The 17,958-nt window shown below is 43.2% G+C and overlaps 1 protein-coding gene across 2 annotated transcripts; it reads right to left on the reverse strand.

Moving 5' to 3' along the window:
* Window positions 1-89: 89 nt before the first annotated feature.
* On the reverse strand, window positions 90-17,730 carry PLIN2 (perilipin 2). 2 transcript variants are annotated; one of them, XM_090038780.1, is made up of 9 exons: window positions 17,613-17,730; window positions 15,625-15,678; window positions 15,347-15,542; window positions 14,494-14,576; window positions 12,465-12,750; window positions 11,987-12,165; window positions 11,085-11,219; window positions 9,665-9,955; window positions 90-3,598 (listed from the first exon to the last, which is right to left on the reverse strand). In XM_090038780.1, exons 2-9 carry the CDS (start codon window positions 15,652-15,654, stop codon window positions 3,464-3,466), a joined length of 1,335 nt encoding a protein of 444 aa, XP_089894906.1. In that variant the 5' UTR covers window positions 15,655-15,678; window positions 17,613-17,730; the 3' UTR covers window positions 90-3,463. The 2 variants fall into 2 exon arrangements, with proteins under 2 accessions (XP_089894906.1, XP_089894907.1); XM_090038781.1 differs by lacking the exon at window positions 15,625-15,678 and having other exon boundaries at window positions 17,613-17,723.
* Window positions 17,731-17,958: the final 228 nt, after the last annotated feature.

Consider the following 17,958-nt stretch of genomic DNA (forward strand, 5'->3'; position numbering starts at 1 on the left):
CCAACTGAAGGGATCAGAGCAGGTGCATGAGCGCTGTGGGCAGTGTAAGGACCCTCCTTCCCCTATGGAGCAGGACCAGGTCACCAATGAAGACTTAACCATATACCTTTTAATGAGGAAAACAATAGTGGGAACATAACATGTATAAACTAGGGGATATAGGGAACACTACAGTGCCCTGAGGGGATGCGATTCAATAAAGGTTAGGCATTTACATTTGTAGACATATTCATCCAGTTGACAAAAGACTGGTTTAACGAAGTATAAAACACAAACAGCACAACAAACAATACTGGTTGGCAAAATATAAAATGCACAAAATACAAAACATCAAACAAGAGATGATGGGTATAGGTACCTGGAGAGGGTGGAAAGGAAAAACACAATGACCACCTTCCACCAGGACGGGAAATCCTCCTTGTTGCTTCACTCACCCCTACTCTGCCCAGCTGGGACTTGAACTCGTATCTACCAGATGGTACGCAGAAACTCTAGCACACAGCCACCAGTGTTGGTACTGTACCAAGCTGCTAGGGGTTTTGACCTTTCAGAAGCCCCTGCCTCACATCAAGCTGCCCTGCATCTTGCTGGAGGAGCTGGAAATAGAGTTGGGAACCTCTTAGGTCACTGCTCAGCTTCTTGCTGGAACTGAGGAACCTCTCCTGTTAGCTGCACCCTCATGTACGGGGATTCTGGATGCCAGCAGGGAGCCTCTCCTGCTGGCTGTACACCATGCTGTTGAGGGTCCAACTGCTGCCTGCAGGTCCCACTCCTTCAGGCTTTTCTGGGGCAAGTGCTCCCACCCCGCTGGCCCTGCTCTTGCCAGCTCTTTGAGACTCCTTCCTCATTCTGTGGCCCAGCTATTCCCAGCTCTGACACTCCTTCCTCATCTGCTGGCCCAGCTCTTTGAGACTCCTTCCTCATGATCTCTCACTGGTCCTCCCTGAGTCAGCTGCTGTGCTGCCCCTTTTATCCCCCTCTGGGTGACCCGAGGGGCCAATCAGAGGGCATGGAGGGTGAGTTTCTGGAGCCTGATTGGTGAGGAAAGGGAATCCCGAGCCCTCCAATCATCTTTTACCCTTTCAAAACCCCTGGGACAAATCACCATCAGCTAGCCCATCACAATAATATAAAAGATTTTATACTATAAAAGATTATATTCCATTCAGGGACATAAAAGATCTTTTAACATAAAATTGTCTCATATAAAATCTTTTATATTTCACCCAGGAAGAGCACAGACCAACTGCAGATGCTTCCTCAGCCTGCCTACACATTGCTACTGCTACCTTCCAACCCTAATTTCCCTTGATTCCATGAAAAGAGCCCAAAGGGGTCACAAAAGTGAGTCTAGGTAACAGGCTAAGAACTGCAGTCCTTGTTGGAACCATACATGAGAGTCCAGCCAGACATAAAACCACAGGACCCTAGAGAAGTCAGACTGGAAGGCACCTACCTCCAGAGGACACCTAGACCACCCCCCTGCCTGAGGCAGGACCATCCCTATCTAAACCACCCCATACAATCCATAATCACCTCTGATACAACAAAGACCTAAGACCCTAACCTGCCACAGGTAAAGCAGAGAAATAATGGCAGCCAATACCTAGCTTCTATGAAATGCCGCTGATAAATATTCAAGAGATCCTGGGTAGAGGACCATGCCCCCCCACCACCCAGAAGGCAAAAACCCCTATTCTGAACCAATTACCTCCTGACCCCAAATTCGACCATCAGTCTGCCCTGAGCGGAGGGGCAGTTTGTGACTAATTTCTTATTCTTCAAATTCCTGTTTTAAATTGGTTTCCAAAGGCTTGCTGCCTAAGAACAGCCACTTTGAGGCTTTGTTCAGGTTCAGGCCACATCTGGCTCTGGCTGGGCAAAACCATCTCCTTCTCAGCGGTCCCTTGTTCCTGCATCACAGCCCGAGGTTGTTTTGGTATCATAACTAAAGGCACTAAATCATAGCTGTCCAACCATGGTCTATGCTGCCTCTGACATGGGCTACACTGCCCCATCACCTCACTTTCAAAAGGAAACAGAAGCTGGAGGAGGCTCAGATCAGGAGGTGGCAATGGCAGATCCAGAGGCATGGTCATACCCCTCTTTTGGACCATGCTTCAGAAGCAGCAGCTGGGAAGTTTAAGTCCCTGAATGAGGTACGAACCCCCTGCTTTAGTGCCTCCTTCCTTCCTCCCCATGCTTGGCCACACATCCCCTCCCCTCTCATTTCCCCTCAGCACATACCCTCACCTCTCATCCTTTATTTCCCCCTCCTGATGCTAACACTATCTCTGGCTGACCCTGGGGTAGAAGGAACTCCGAAGCCAAGAATAAGGGCAGCAGAAACCCACTGGCTGCAAGTTAAGCAGTTGTGGGCTGCATGTAGCCTGTGGGCTGCCAGTTGGACAGCCTGGAATTAAATGAATCTCCCTCACTGACCTTCCATGTCCTTTCTCTGCTTCACTTACCATGTTTTAATAGACATTTCACTTATGGACCATACAGCACTATTACCAATTACAAATTGCCATTTCTAAATCAGACCTACACTCTGGTCCTTTTTAAATTAATTCCCCAGCAATGAATAATCACAATGAAAGCTTTTTCCATAGGAATTAGTTACAGGAAACAAAGAAAGGAAATAAAACTGCAGCAAACCTAAGATTATATATAACTCAAACTTTATTTCAAGGCACTGCAGTGTCTATACCTTAAAACTTTCACAACAATCAGCTTTTATATTACTATAGAGTGGCCTTGTCAACCTCATCCTACAGTAAGGGCAGAATTATATTTTTAAGCAGAAACTCTGGGCCTACTCTACAAAATCAGTACCATGTAATACTTCTGAACTCACAAGGGCCTTCCTTGTGATGTCAGCAGGATTTGTGCACAAAGAACACAGAGTATAGTCATTAGCACTCAATAGACCTGATCCTGCTGCACTTATGTACCCCAAAGCTCCCTCTGAAATTAGCAGGACGTGTGAAAGAGAAATACAGAATCAAGCCTTCAGCATGCAGTTGATTGCTCTAGTTGGTTATCACTGAAAGTGATGGGCTGTTTTTAAATCCAGGATTTATACCAGTCACTTACGCCAACTTTTACTGTCCGTCTCTTACCCATGGTCGAAGTATTAAAATTGCTGTTTTGGCTGCCACTGGCAGCCAAACAGTCACCTGGTCATAAATTAATTTGCACATCAGATGAGAACATTGATCAGGCCACATTTGGACCTCATGAGGAACTTTGACACACATGCTACTTAGGTAAGCTAACATGTATTCCTTAGGAAAAAAGACACTAATCAGAAATTTGATACAGCTAACTTAAGCCATATTGATCCAAAATAACCTCTACACACCAAAAGCTGGATAGTTTCTTTTTAAAAGGCCAAAACAGAACTTAACATGGCAATAAAAGTTATAGTGAATTAAGAGAACAGTGTTGTGCCCAATCTTTATTCACCTCTTTGTCCCATGATGAAAGGGCAATTTGCATGTGAAAAATCTGGCTGGTCTTCCTCATCCAAATCCAAAATATCTGGAATCTCATCAGATTCTGAAGACAAGTCTGTAATAGAGAAATCTAGTACCTGCAGAGGAAGAAACTCAACATAAATTTGAAAGTACAAGTTTGAACAGCCTGTTTTGAACACAAACAACAACATTTAGACTTCAGCAGAAGCCAATGGAAGTTCCAAGTGCTCAGAGCACTAACACAGGAACAAAATATGCTGTCCAATCTTACATAGATGAGTTAGACTTGGACAGATAGAAGAGACAGACAAGCATCTTAAGCAAGGCATACAGCAGTTGCTTCCAATAAAGTTGGAGCAAAATTGCCCTCAGTATAGGACATTTGATGATAATTTGGGGAGGTAAGTTAAGAAAGGACATAACCTAATACAAATGGTCTTTTGTATACCTCAGATCTGCTGCAAGTTTGTTATATTATCTTTATATTTAGTCTGCTATGTAATGCAGATATGAGGGTGGTTTTGCGAATGATGTAGTGGTTATGCAAGATGCCAGACTGAGAGCCTGTTTATCTACAAAACAGGTTTGGCACAGGTGGTATTGGTACAAAAATGCTCTGCATTGTACCAATACAGAACCTTGCTTTCTGAACCTTGCTCTGAAGAGACTGGGTGAGAAAGGGGCTGGTTGCAGTGGTGTAGTATTAACACTTCCCAGTAGTATGGCAAGGAGAAGAGAGAGTCTATACGCATCTATCTATCAAGTTGTTAAGGTGGGGGGATTCAAAATTACCCTCATAGTAGAATGAACACTTCTCTACTCCAGGTGAAGAATACTGACTGAATCACTTAGGAATACCTCATGCACATCATTCTTCAGCTTGTAATATATATTATTGGTGTGAATGTTAAATAGTTGCTAGGTCAAAGCTATTTCCATATGCAGATTGGTTAGCAGACCACTCAGCATACCTGGAATGACTGGCAACTGTCCAGAAGTGCACAGGTCAGCAAGGTGCTTCAGTTCCGTTGTAATTTAAGCTACTTTAATACTCTAATACAGTGTGTTCCCAGGTATAAGGCACCTGCAAATAACAGCTGTTGATCCTGCTCAGTGCCTCCTGACATTTCAATTACTGCATAGCATTGGCAGCAGTTCCCCTTGCTACCAATTACATACACTGGCATCGGAGAAAGCAGCAACTATAAAAGGCAGCTGAAGCAGGGGTAGGCACTCTCACCTGCCCCTTACTACAGTAGGAAGTAAATCAACAAAATCTGGAGAAGATACCACATGGTTTCCTCAATACTTTTGCATTACAGCAGTCACAGGTTAGACCCAGGCTTTTTGTAATGAAGATGTCAACATTGTGCCACTAGTTATATTCCTATGTAACAGGAAGTATGCAACATGATTTATGAAGATTGGAAGTTTCCTGTCCAGAAAAGTATGTCCCAGTTCCATTCCAGAAACTTCTTTACACCAGACATTTGCACATTTTGAACTATTCAAGCATGTGAAATTAAGGAAGGTCCCTTTCGGGACCCAAGCCCCTTACAGCTGTGGTGCTAGCAAGCATAGCACTGCCAAACCTATAAGTGTGATGTGGATTCCCAACCACCCCGAGGAGGAGTACCTTGCCTTTTTCCATATTGAATGTCATCAGGCTTTTATCTGCCCATTTTCTAAGCCCGTCAAGGTCGGCCTGGGTCAACAGCATATCCTATCCACACTTGAGGATAGACTGGTGAGCCAGGCCAAGCTTGAGCGGCTTAGAAAATGGGTGGATAAAAACCTGATACGGAACCCATTAAGGAAAAATGCAAGTTACTCCACCTCGGGGAAAAAAAACCCATATCATGCCTCTAGGCTCGGCCGTGCTACGCTCACTAGCACCACGGCTGAAAGGGACTTATGGTCGATCATGACCCCCAAAATGAACATAAGCCACCAATGCTATGTCACAGCTGGTAGAGCAAACAAAACTCTGGCTCGCATCCATAGATGCTTCTTGAGCAAATCTCAGGATGTCATCCTCCCGCTGTACATGGCCTTGGTGAGGCTGCAACTGGAGTACTGCATCCAATTCTGAGCTCCACAGTTTAAAAAGGATGTGGAAAAGCTTGAGGAAGTCCAGAGGAAAGCCACGTGCATGATCAGAGGGAAAGCAAGAGGTTGCCAGTGCTTAAAACTTAATGTATAGCTTATTGGACCCTACATCAATTCAGGTCTTCGGATTAAAATGTAGGTCTACCTAAGATTTCATAAATTGTTACTAGGATATGCGTATTAAGAGATTGCTTTAACTTGAAGGATTGCCAGCATCTTTTCAACAGAAAATTAACTATGTAAAAAAATGAAGTTTGAAAACACAGAGCAGATTTAAATACCAACAATCCAACATGCCTTGCCTTTCTTCTATTAGAAGTCATGAGACCACACATACATGAAGTCTAGGCTAGTCTAATCTGAGAGTCAAGTGAAATATCCTTGCATTACTACTACACACGTGCCAAGCATGGCACACAAGGCCATTTGGCTCAGCACACCACTACCGACCTGGGTTCTAGGCAGCTGCTGCAAGCCACAAAGCCCAGGCTACTCCCAGCAGGAGGCTGGGAAGCTGCAGGCCCTACCATGCTTGGCAGCAGCTACCCAGAGCCTGGGTTGGCTGCAGCTGGGAGGCTGCAAACATCTGCTCCAAGCTCCAACATCAGCTCCATACAACCAAGTGCACACGTGCCTTGGAGCAGACTTTGTCCAATGGCCCAGGAGCCCAGCTCTGTGTGCCCACACATCTACTTCTGTGAGTCTGTCTGCCTCTGTGCACATACATGTGTTTGGTTCTGGATGCATGTGTGCACACGTGTCTGTTATGGGTATGCTCTGGTTCTCCATGTTTGTGCACGTGGTTCTCCATGTGCATGTGCGTTCATCTGGTTCTCTCTGCTCTCCTTTCTCTCATGTGTCTCTTTTTTCCCCCCCTCTCATTGCAACATGCTCAATAAAAAAGGAATACACAACAGAGGCAACACTTATGCTTATGAAATATACTAATATGCAGTGCATGCTGCCATGTACACCCCCCATTTTCTGGCATGCCAGCACTCTGGCACCTTCCAAAGTAGACAGTGTGGTTTTTTCAGCACTCCAGCCAAAAAAAAAGTTGCCTACCCCTGCATTACTACAATCTTAAGATGTACCAGCATAGTCCTGTCAAAAGGGACTTGAATTAACCACCTTCTCCCACTATGTTTAAAGTGATTTGTGAAGTGTCTCATATTTTCATTTCAAGCCAAAGATAAAATTGAAGGGTTTCTTGTTGCTACAAGTGTTGCTTATTTTAATTATGCAAGTATGCTATGAAAAAGATAAGTATCAGTTATTGTAGAGTGTTGGAGCAACTTACAAAGAGAGACATAACAAGACACAGAAACTGAGTGAAGTCTGTGGAGTATTAGATGTCCCGTGTAGATAATATTTAGAAGTTAGGATTCTTTTGCTTAGAGCAGTGATTGTCAACAAAAATGCTAGGGCATCCTGGGATGTTGAATATTAACACTTTAGTGTGAAGACACCCAGAACATGATTCACAATATAAACTCAGAGGTTTCAAGTAGAAAGCAGTAGTGTCAAAAACCATTTTGAACAGTTCTCATTTCTCCTATTGCAAACAGCCTAGGAAACTGCTCCATTATTTCTCCACAGTCAAAGGGAATGAAAGCCAAAAGGAAAGCAGATGTGGGAGCACTACTCTTAAGTGTCACAAGATACAGCACAAGTAGGCCTGCTTGGGGAAGGGCCTTATAAAAAGTCATTAAGGTGTCAAAGAGAAGAAATCTGACCAAGTGAACTGTGGTTGACTGAACTGCTATCCTTTAGCCCTGTACTTCAAATTCAGAGCTTGTGTGTTATATTCTGTGCATTAAATTTAACATGTGCAGGGAGAGAAGGCAGGGTAAAAAAAATTCATACCCCATACACCTTTATCTATTCCTGAGCTATGGCCAGTTTCCCAGCCATAGGAGAACTGGACGTCTCTTTTCCTCACTCAGGAATGGAGACCTTATGAGGAGACACTCAGCTGGTCACACAGCTGCTTGGGCTCAGAAAACAGCTCCTCCTTGGTGATGCTGAATAGAAGGTGCACTAAAAACACCAGAAGGCAAGCATACCAGACTCATGTTGGCAGTTCAAAAGGAGGCAGTCAACTGGCACTCCACTGACGTGCTTATATTTTTATAAACACTCCAGGACAACTCTTCAAGCTGTTTTTAGTACCAGGTCAAAGAAGACATTCAAGCTCTGGATCATACATTCAGGGACAGTCTGCCACATTTCAAGTAGCAGGTACTCCAGAATGTGGTTGCAAGAATCCCCCTGAAAAATCCCAGGAGTCTTAGAGTGTGCAGGTGTCTTCCAACACCTGTACCTTTATGTTTAGTGCAAGATTAATAGTCTTTTGGTTTCCAGCTTGAAAAATATTCTGAAGCATGGCCCCAAAGCCATTATTTATAATCCTTCAGAAATGTTTACGTAAGACTGGATATTTTCCACAACCTGACTAGTTTAAAAACTAAAAAAAACTTAGACAGGCTCTGCTGGCCAGGTAGCAACAATGAGTTGGAATGCAGATACAATGCCGAAATGCATGTTTTTGATTTTGACCATCTGGTGGCCTGTTTGGAAATTGACTAGTGATGCTGCAATACTGGAGCCTGCAATCCATTGCAAGTAACAAGCAGCATGTTAGTTTCCTTCTACCTCAGTGGAAAATGACCAGACAGACCAAATGAGGCCAAGTTCAGAGGGGCCTCCCCACCCAGATGGCAAGATATTTTGGTTTCTGAGTGTATTTGACACTAGTAAAGCCAAGTACAGATCAACAGGAGAGGTCAGCCAAGGCAGAATGCATTAGAAGCTACATGCATAAAATACAGGTCCTGCCTGCAGTGCAGGCAGGACATACTAGTGTCTAGATCCTCTTGTTCCCACTAATTTCAGACACTGCAGAATAGTTATTACCCATAATCTGGCATTTCACCAAGGCAAATAAGCATGGACAAAACACAGTAAAAACTAAAGAGGGTACAGGTGTGGAAGGGTATATGAGAAGTCTAGGAGAGGAAACAAATGCAGCAGCAACATCTGACCCATCTATACAGAGATTGCACTTGTGGCACAAATTGTTAGACCAGCAGTTTGTGTCTACTTGATTTACATTTCAGGCCTGCCTCTTGCTAGACCTAGTTCAAGCAAGGCAGAGAGTCATAAGGTTTAGAATGCTAAAAATGCCTGAGTTGCCTTTTTACACCATTCAAAATGAGACAGACTTTGGCTGCTGAAGCATTTATTACTAACATACGAAAAAAATGAGTGTTACAAACAAGGTCAAGGAGGCACTACAAAGACACATAGGGAGTAGGCACCATGGTACAAACAGCATGAATCTGGTTTCTACCATTTTGTATTGGTAGCTCTGCCTGACCAAATTAGAAGCCCCTCAGACCTGAACAAGTAGTAAATCCTCATTAAGACATTAATATCTTGTCTTTAAAGAACTAGGTAGCTGTGTAGGTCACAAGTGTCCAAATCAAAAACTACAAAAAGATTAGTGCTCAATCTGTACTTGTTCAAACAAGTCTGACAAAACTCCTATGTATGGTATAGTAGCTGGGACTCTATTAAAAAATGGTTCATTTGGCTTTTCTCCTGCACAGATCATAGACTAGCCAGAGCTCTGGCTTTCACAAGTTATATTTAGGTTAACTTTGTACTTTCACTATCAGCCAGTATAAGGCTTCTTAACCAGGTAACTAAACAAGGTGTCTTGTCTACTGTAAATAGCAGAAGCTTACAAGCCTCAAGGCACTTACTGTTTGCATGAGGCACTGCTATCCCAGGACAATAATGTCCATCTCCAAGCAAAGGTCCTTTCCTGGGGTTAGGAAGAGAGAGTTCAGTGCTTTAGTCTAATCTGTCTTGTTGGTTTTGCTCCAACCAATGACCCGACTGCTAGAGTAGTCAATTCACCTTGTTTGGTCAGACTGCAGAGTACACATGCTACAAATTTAATCTGTGCTGGTTTCAGGCTGTTTGTCTTCCTAGCTGGCTTTTTTCTCCCCTTCACCCTTGTGCTCAGCATGCTGAGACCCAGCCAGTTGTGGGTAAAAGGGACCTACCAGCCAGTTGAGTGGAGTGTTGTTAACTAGATAATCCATCACATCATCCAGAGACTCGTTCATTTTCTTCAGTTGTTCTTTGCTTGCGGCAAGGATGTTATCAGAGATTTCACGGAAAGAGGAAGTAGAACGGAAGCTTCTGTAGATGTCATCTGCCATCACCCCAATATGGTGGGCCCGATTCTGGACATTCTGTGGCAATCCCTGTATGCTTGACATGAGGGCGAGGCAGGTGGTCTGGAGCTGCCAAGTCAGGCTCTGTGCAATAGCTAGTGTGCGTGACTCAATGTGCTAGGGGAAAAAAAAAGTGCAAAGTAGCACTTCATCATCTTGAATTTAGCCAGAGAGCAGAATTACTATGATAAAAATCCATGACCAGAATGAAAGCAAGGGATTAAAGACCTGAATTAGGGCTTTAGTTTCAGAGACAGAAGATTGCAGATTTTGACTGGGGGGGGGTGTTTAAGGGCCTTATTTTTTTTAAGAACTCACCTAGTTTTCTAAGGTCTACCTATGCATGCCAGGTCTAGCTCTGTTCTAGATCCGATTTAGCCGAGATGTTGTACAAAACCCCCCCACAAAATTCACTTTCTACTCAAGTGTAAAATGCATGTGAAGCTTCCACTTTAAGAAAAAAAAGTCAAACTCCCAATACGATAGCATTTGATCCCCAGCTAGTTAAAGTGGTGGGATGGAACAGAAGACAGCAGAGGACTGGAAAGAGTTCCTTAAGTCATCATGTTTTCTTCTACACAAAGATATATGCATCTTTGCAATAAATGCACACATTGTATTTTTGAAAAGGCAGAATAAAAATAAACCCCAGAAAACAGCAAAAATCTTTCATTGTAATAAAATAGCCAAGTAACAGTAGCAGCAGATTGCTTATTGTGAGGCACAGATATTACTTTCACTCCTCTCTCCACTCCCACAGGTAGCAGCTGTTGTTACTACTTACATACAGTGTACACTGCAATTTCCAGCAGTAACTTTTTGGGGGGGGGGGAGGGAGGGGCAGGCAGAAGACGACTTGTCATATTCAAGAAAGGTATGGTAACTTGCTTGGCAAGGCCAAGAACGTTAGCATTGAGAACAGAGTTTGGAATGCTTCACAGCAGACAGTCCAGCACTTAACCTAGCATGAGATAGCAGTCTAATTTCTCCCAAAGATCGAGAGCCTACAGGTCAGCCTTGGAGCACTTAAGCCAAGAGACCAATATACTTTACTGTTATAAGAGATATTATGCTGGTGACCGACTGCAGGAGTTATGGCAGCCTCTACTGGATGCGGAAGCTAAAAGATGACACTCTGATAGGGCATTTCCTCCCAGAATTGTTACCTAGGTTCTCTTTCTAAGAGTTTGAATCTAGTTTAGCTAGTTGTGTGAGCTTTGAAAACAGTCTTTGTATTTGTATTTACCTCAGCACTATGCGATTCATCACCATCATTTTGGCCTGTGCTTCTCTTCCATTCTAGCCAAGACTGATATAACATTTTCTGGGCATCGTGAAGTTTCTGACTGGCACTATTGATGTTCTTTCTGGCATACTCCATCTAGAACACAACCAACGACACAGTTTTGAAGCAGGTTTCAGTTGCATACAAGTACTTGCTAGTACTTCCACTCATTTTTGGTTCTCCTTGGTAATCAACTTGAAAAAGGGTTGTAGACAAAAACAAAACAAACCCCAACCAACAAGAGATGTCTTTATCTTCCTTTCTAGCTTGCCACCAAGAAGCATTAGAAAAAGCATTCAGGGATGAAAGTCTAGGCATAAGTTTTCTTCTTCTTCTTAGGGAGGCATAGAACTTATTCAGTAACATTAATACTAAATGTTACTGAATAATACAAGAGCACTCAAAGTATTTAGAGCCAACTACAGTTAGTCCCAGCAAGATTATATAAAGAACCCTACTCAATTCTATTAGCAAAGGAGGATTCTTGACCTCCTTTGCCAATAGAATTGCAATGCATTCCTTAAGTGAATGAATGGTCTTGAAGTTCTGGGTAAGCTAGCTCTTTAATGTCAGGGAAGATGTTAAACAAGGCCAAAGCACCCACAGCAGTAGTTTTCTAATTGGTCAGGCAAACCAAAAGATCTCATTTAAAAAAAGATACCTAAAAAGGTTGGTATTAAGACAAGCTCCCCTCCTAAAGGCATAAGACCTCTTATATTCTTAAAGGGGAAGATAACAGTTTAAAAATTTGTTTTTCCACCCATCTTTGGCAAGTTGTCTTAAGTAGGGACTATATTAAAAACCACTCTTCCAGTAGCAACTTATGAAAATTTAAAACACCAAATAAGAGATTTAAAACTTACCAGACCAACCATGTTATTGAGCTGTGAAATGGTCTCTTGGCTCCCGTGTTTAACATCTTTAACTCTGCTTAAGGCCTGTTGGTAGGCACGTGCACGGACTTTAGAAGATAGGGAACCTAGTCTAACGTAGTAGCTCGGCTTTTGAACTCCAGCTTCAACTCCTTCAACCTTTGTCATGTCTTTTGCGAGAGAGAGAGAGAGAGAGAGAGAGAGAGGTTTAATCCAAACTTAAAGAGTTGCTTAGCTGTCCAATTACTAAAAAAACACAAACAAAAAAACAAACCAGAAGGCAGACCTAGCATGCATCTGCACCTCTTCATCCTGAACCAGCCACTTTCCTCCATGAATTCCCAGCTACATCCTTAAGCTTAGACATGAAGGACACCCTCTTGGTAAAGCACAGATAATAGTGACTCTGCTTGCCTGTCCACCCCAATCTTCCCCCTGGTTGCTTTATCAAGCACTGAACTCGTCTTACCTAGCTCCTCTTCAGTAAGTGGAAGATACTGGTCTACAAGAGTCTCTGACCTGCTCAGTGCACTATCCACCCTGCTGCTCATTATTTGCATCACATGGCTTCCCAGGATGGTATTAATGCTCCCATTCACAACAGACTTGGTCATTTCCACACTGTCACACACAGCTACTTTTGTCTTGTCCACAACTCCAGTAATAGTGTGAGCAACAGTATCCTTGGCACCAGTCACAGTAGTCGTTACAGCATCTTTTGCTCCAACAACTACACCCTTAGCATTGGCAACCACCTGCAAAGAAGAATTAAGTTTGATAGATTGTACTTGCTAGAGAATAACAGAATCCAAGACACAGACACACCAAATTAGTAATGAAGAAAACAAAACTAAACAAAAACAAACAAAAAAAACTTTGCTTTCACATAGCATGTATAAGCCTAAAGCTCCTGCAAAATGAATTAGTAATTCCTGTTTAAGCAAGAGATTTGTAGACTTGCAACTCCACTGTTAACCCTCCTATGCTGCCATCTCTCCCCCAAGTTTACCACTCAAAATAAGTTACAAATCAAGACTTAGTATTTCAGACTTGATTCTAGGTACCCAGCCCAAGATACCTTACAGAAGCCCTGATTTTAGAAGGTCAGGTACTATGGCTCTATTCTGATCAACTCTTTAGGGATCATCAAGGTCAAGTTCTTTAACCGTAGGTCTATTAAACAGATTTTTTGTTGTTGTTTTCTTTAAATTAGGACACTGTTACTATCTGGAAGGCTGACTAGGTAAAGGGAATGCGAATCATCTTAGGACAAGTGCTGACAAAGAAGTCTAGTTAAGTGGCTCACTGACAGCTCCATACAGGATGCTGCTAGAGTTTTTTCTACATCAATTCCAGTGACAGGAGCGGTAAGTAGCGTCCAAAACAAAAGCAAAGCAGGCCACCAAGCAGCTTCCCAATTCTTTCAGAAGTGATTAATTTCTCAAAAACTTGGTCAGCTTGGAAGTCTACCCAAACCAATGCCCCACTGGGGTGGTACACTTGAGATATGCCCGTTTACCAATGGCTCTACCCTTAAACCACCCAGCATGAAAATAAATAAATAAATAAATAAATAAATAAAATACCATTTACAGCTGGGTTAATAGTGGGTAGCCTTTGGCATAAATCCCAAGAGAAGCATGAACTCTAGTCTTTGGAGCAGTAACAAGACACCTTCACTGCTTTGCTACTGCACCCCTACTCATGAGAGGAGATTGGCTTCACTGGTTTGAAGGAAGACCTTGGAGTCTTTGTCCACTTTGTCAAAAAGTCAAGGGGACATTAGAGCCTCCTTATGTAAAAGGCTCTCAGAGAAATTACAGTGCATTTGTTCAAGCAGGAAGTTGATGCACCAGCAATTTTATGCTGATTACATGGTAGTAAGCGTATGAAAACCAGCCTTCCCACTTTGCCAAGTTGCTAAAAGATTAATCTAACCTCACTAGAGCACGTCTTACAAGTTGGAGCTGGAGTTCTGCTGTTCAAGCTACTACATAAAAAGAGAAAGGCAATTCAACACTTTCCAGTTTGGTGGGCAGAAATAAAAACACATTTTTTGCATGGCTCTCTCTATAGTAGTTTGCTCAAGTCAGTTTTCATTTCAAGGTCCAACAAGCAACCGAAAGTTGAATGCAATTCATTTTTGTGTAGTTTCAGATGCAGTTGTTTAAAAGTGATTAACTTTATCAGGGCCTAGTAAAAGCCATCAACGCAAGTGAAGAGAGACACAAGCTTAAATTCTCTTGTTTTAAAACAAGGTGCCAAAAAACACAGTCATTAAGCCAGGGCTACTCAACACATAGGGAGGATGGGTGGGGGGGGGGTCAGGCATTGAAGTGACTTCTGAAAGGTAGAAAAACCAGGACACAGCCACTGTCGACACAGAAGTTCCAAGCTTCCTACACTTGCTGGGTTTTTTTTGTAGGCCATGATGCTCCAAGCACAACTGGATCCTTGGGATTTCCCCTTGAAATTTAAAATGTAGTAGTTAAACCTACTTTGACAGTTGGCTCATACAGCACTGGCAGCTTCTCCTCAATTTTGTCCAGTCCCAGGCATGCATAGTTGTTGGCAACCATAACTAAAAAGAGAGCCAAGAATGATGAACATTACAAGGGCAATATAAAAAATAAATAAATAAAGAGGATAGGCATTAATAACTACTACTGTTATCATAGGGAGCAACTTTTAAGTTTCTTCCTTTTTAAGCAATCTTTAGGCAGCCCTATAATGAACAGCCCAAGCTCCCAGGGCAGTATTTAACGATTTTGCAAGTGAAAAACTATTTATGAATAGTCAAGTGACCTTCAGAACAGGCCAAATGCCTCCTGGCCATTTGCCAGTTCATGTGACAATGCTTCCTTGGTAGAACCAGTAACAAGTTGCCATGAAACATGACTGGTTAATCTGAAGTTGCAAGCTGTACTCTAAAGTAGGTTAAAAGGCAAGTATGACAGAGCTGAGAATTGGGTGAAAGGTTAGGAAATGGAGTTGAACAAAAGGCTACTTACTCAAAGATTCTTAAGAACAAGTTTAATCTTAACTATTAAGACTCAACTTCAGACTATTCATCAAAAGCCCATTAAAAAAACCCCCAACCCCCTGCCCCAAAAACAACACACGCACAACTTGAGCAGTTATCTTTGCTTGGTACTATAACACTTATCAACTGTTACAGCTAGAGCTGACACATTACAGTAACAAATATCCCAGGCATGCATAGTTCCCTTTCACATTGCCCCCAGATTCTAACATTACCCCTTCATCCCCCCTCCCTCCTGAACACACACCTGAACAATTCAGCAGCTTTAACAAAACCACCCCCTACTGACACACACAACCATGCCTTACTTTGTGGCTCCAGTTTCTGGATGACTGGCATAGCACTTGTCAGGACCACTGCAGTTATTGTCTTAACTCCTTTCTCTGCCATCTTGCAAACTGTCTTCAGGTAGGGGTGGTTATCTTTTGTGTTGGCATAGGCAGAAGATACCATATCATAGGTGGTACTCACAAAGGGAAGGCTAACAACCCTAGATAGAATGTTCTGCATTAAAAAAAAAAAGGGACAGTTAATTTATAGCCTTCTTGGTTATACATGAAAGACTAGTCTGTTCACTCTTGCATACCTGTTGTGGATCACTTGCAACCAATACCATTTTTGATCCTGAGTCTTGTACAGCCTACAAGATAAAAAAAAAAAAAAGGCAAGAGGGAAAAAAAAAAAATGTAATAGGTCCTCACTAGCCACAGTGTCCTTCAACTTAATCTATAGACAGATACTAATGTTTTAAGGCAAGGATCTCCCTTCTGGAGAACTGTTAAGCAAGCCACCTTAAAAACTTTCATCCTTCACAAAACAGGATTGATATCTGCATTCCATCTATGAAATGGGTTATACTGTAACAATTTATATACCTGCAGTCTAGTTTTTCCTAAAGTACTCAGGCAATTACCCATTCAGGGAACAATAATGCAAGCACTGAAAACCAAAATCAGAAGAACAGTTAATCTTCAAGAATAGTAATTTGTATTTACCCCACAACCTCAGCAAGAGGCATCTGACAATCAGTTATTTTGTGTTGTCCATTTCACTGTATGGGATAGTCTTCCATACACTGGCTAAATAGTTATATCTGGCAAGCCAGCCAACAACAACAGGGAAACAAAGATAAGTGTAGTACCTACAACCACTTTTGACCAACAGTTTGACATGGACAAGATTTTTCAGCTGATTAATGCAATGGAAGATGGTCTTAACACAGTTAGGAGTCCATACATTATGAGCCCAATCCTGTATACTTCTGTGAGCCTGGAGTGAGGTACATGCAAGTACACTTAGCTTGCAGAAGTGACTTCCTAGACATGTTTCAGTAGGGTAAGTATATCAACCGTACAGTAGTATGAAGTATTCCTGCCAGCCACTCCCCCAGTAATTAAGATGTAAAGGCTTAAACAAGTTTGCAGAGAGACAGATATCTGTCCTGAAGATCAGCACCATTTCTTCCCAGTGCTCGACACCCTGGGACCCACCCATCTCTTTTACAGAGGGACTTTGCAGGGTCAGGGTAGGGAGAAGACTCTGAAGCAGTTTGTTATTTCTGCTTTGACAGTGTCTGGCAGGGAATTTTCTTATACTATGCACTACAATAATAGTAGTATACACCACAGGCAAATTTCTCCTTTCAAGTCTCTCTTCTGTTTATGGGTTTAGGCACAGGTTTACCTGTGGAGTGTGTTTGAATCTGAACATGGGGACTGAGACATTCAACATCATTTAGAGAACTTAGTTTTTCTATGGCATTGTATGCACTGTTGTTGCTTCAAGCCTCTATGATGATTTTTATCGCAGTTATGCAAAGCAACATGAAAAAAAATCACCTATTTTTCCCCAGCTGCAGAGTTTAAACAAAGGCATATTTAAAAGAAAAGGGTTTAAAATAAGATTTCACGACCAGCAGGGCCAAAGCATCAGTTGATTTTACACAGCAGTTTTATCCCAGACTCCTTTCCAAATCGTCTGCCTAGAACACAACTGAAACACTTGGATGACAAGGCTGCGCAAAGGAAGCACAATTTAAGATGTGCTGGAGCCTGGCCCACAGGTGTGGGGAAAGCAACAGCCCCCAAACAGGAAAGTGAGTAAGCAAAGGCAGTCAGCAGTTTGCTTTGCAGTGTTCCTCCAAAAGGAACACAACCCAGTGCCTTTCCTCCTACAAGCAGGAGGGCCAACCCCGCCTGCCCCAGGGGTTTTCCAGTTTGTGGATTTCACCCCTTGCTTCTAGTTGTCCCTAGCATATACCCTTAGTGGGTCATCCACTCCCTCTCCCAGTAATCCCCAGCGAACTGGAAGGAGGTCGGTCACACCTTGCCAGAACCTATTACAGGCCATTAGGGCACCTGTCAAGGGCGGCAGGGACATACGATTGCCCCCCGCCCGGACACAGGGAGCTCCGGAGGACCACACGAAGGGCAAGGCAGGGACGAGGATCCGAGGGACACCGACACTAGGGATGGAGAAAAAGGAGCTTCCCCCGCCAAGAAAGGCAGCCGCTGTCCCACAAAGGGCAGGGGGCAGAGGAGCAGCGCACCCGGACACGGCCCCGCCCGCACTCACCCAGAGAAGGCCGCTCCAGCTCCAGCTCCAGCTCCAGCTCCAGCTCCAGCTCCTGCGCCGCGCCGCGCTCTGCTCCGCGCAGCCGCAGCCGCCCCGCTCTTCACCCGCCTACTCTCGCGAGAGCTCTGCAACTCCGCTATCCTCCTCTCCCCCCAGTGGCTCCAGCAGCTGGGTTGGAGGTAGGAGGTTCATTTTTATTCATGCCATCATTTCCATACAGAACTCTTCAACTCGTGGTGGAGAGGTGGTACCTTTTATTAGACCAACTAGAAAATAGCGAGAGAGAGAGAGAGCGCGCAGAAGAGAGCGAGCAAGGGGTGAACTATTGCTATTTTCTAGTTGGCCT

Source organism: Crocodylus siamensis, chromosome 3, assembly GCF_052110815.1.
Source record: "Crocodylus siamensis isolate JL-2025a chromosome 3, ASM5211081v1, whole genome shotgun sequence".
Classification (NCBI taxonomy): Eukaryota; Metazoa; Chordata; order Crocodylia; family Crocodylidae; genus Crocodylus; species Crocodylus siamensis.

Coding starts and splice junctions, on each gene's coding strand:
- PLIN2 (XM_090038780.1), bottom strand. CDS start 15,654: ATGGTATTGGTTGCAAGTGATCCACAACAG. Junction 12,166..12,464: donor ACTTACTGAAGAGGAGCTAG/GTAAGACGAGTT, acceptor CTCTCGCAAAAG/ACATGACAAAGGTTGAAGGA. Junction 3,599..9,664: donor ACACTCCACTCAACTGGCTG/GTAGGTCCCTTT, acceptor CTTCCTCTGCAG/GTACTAGATTTCTCTATTAC.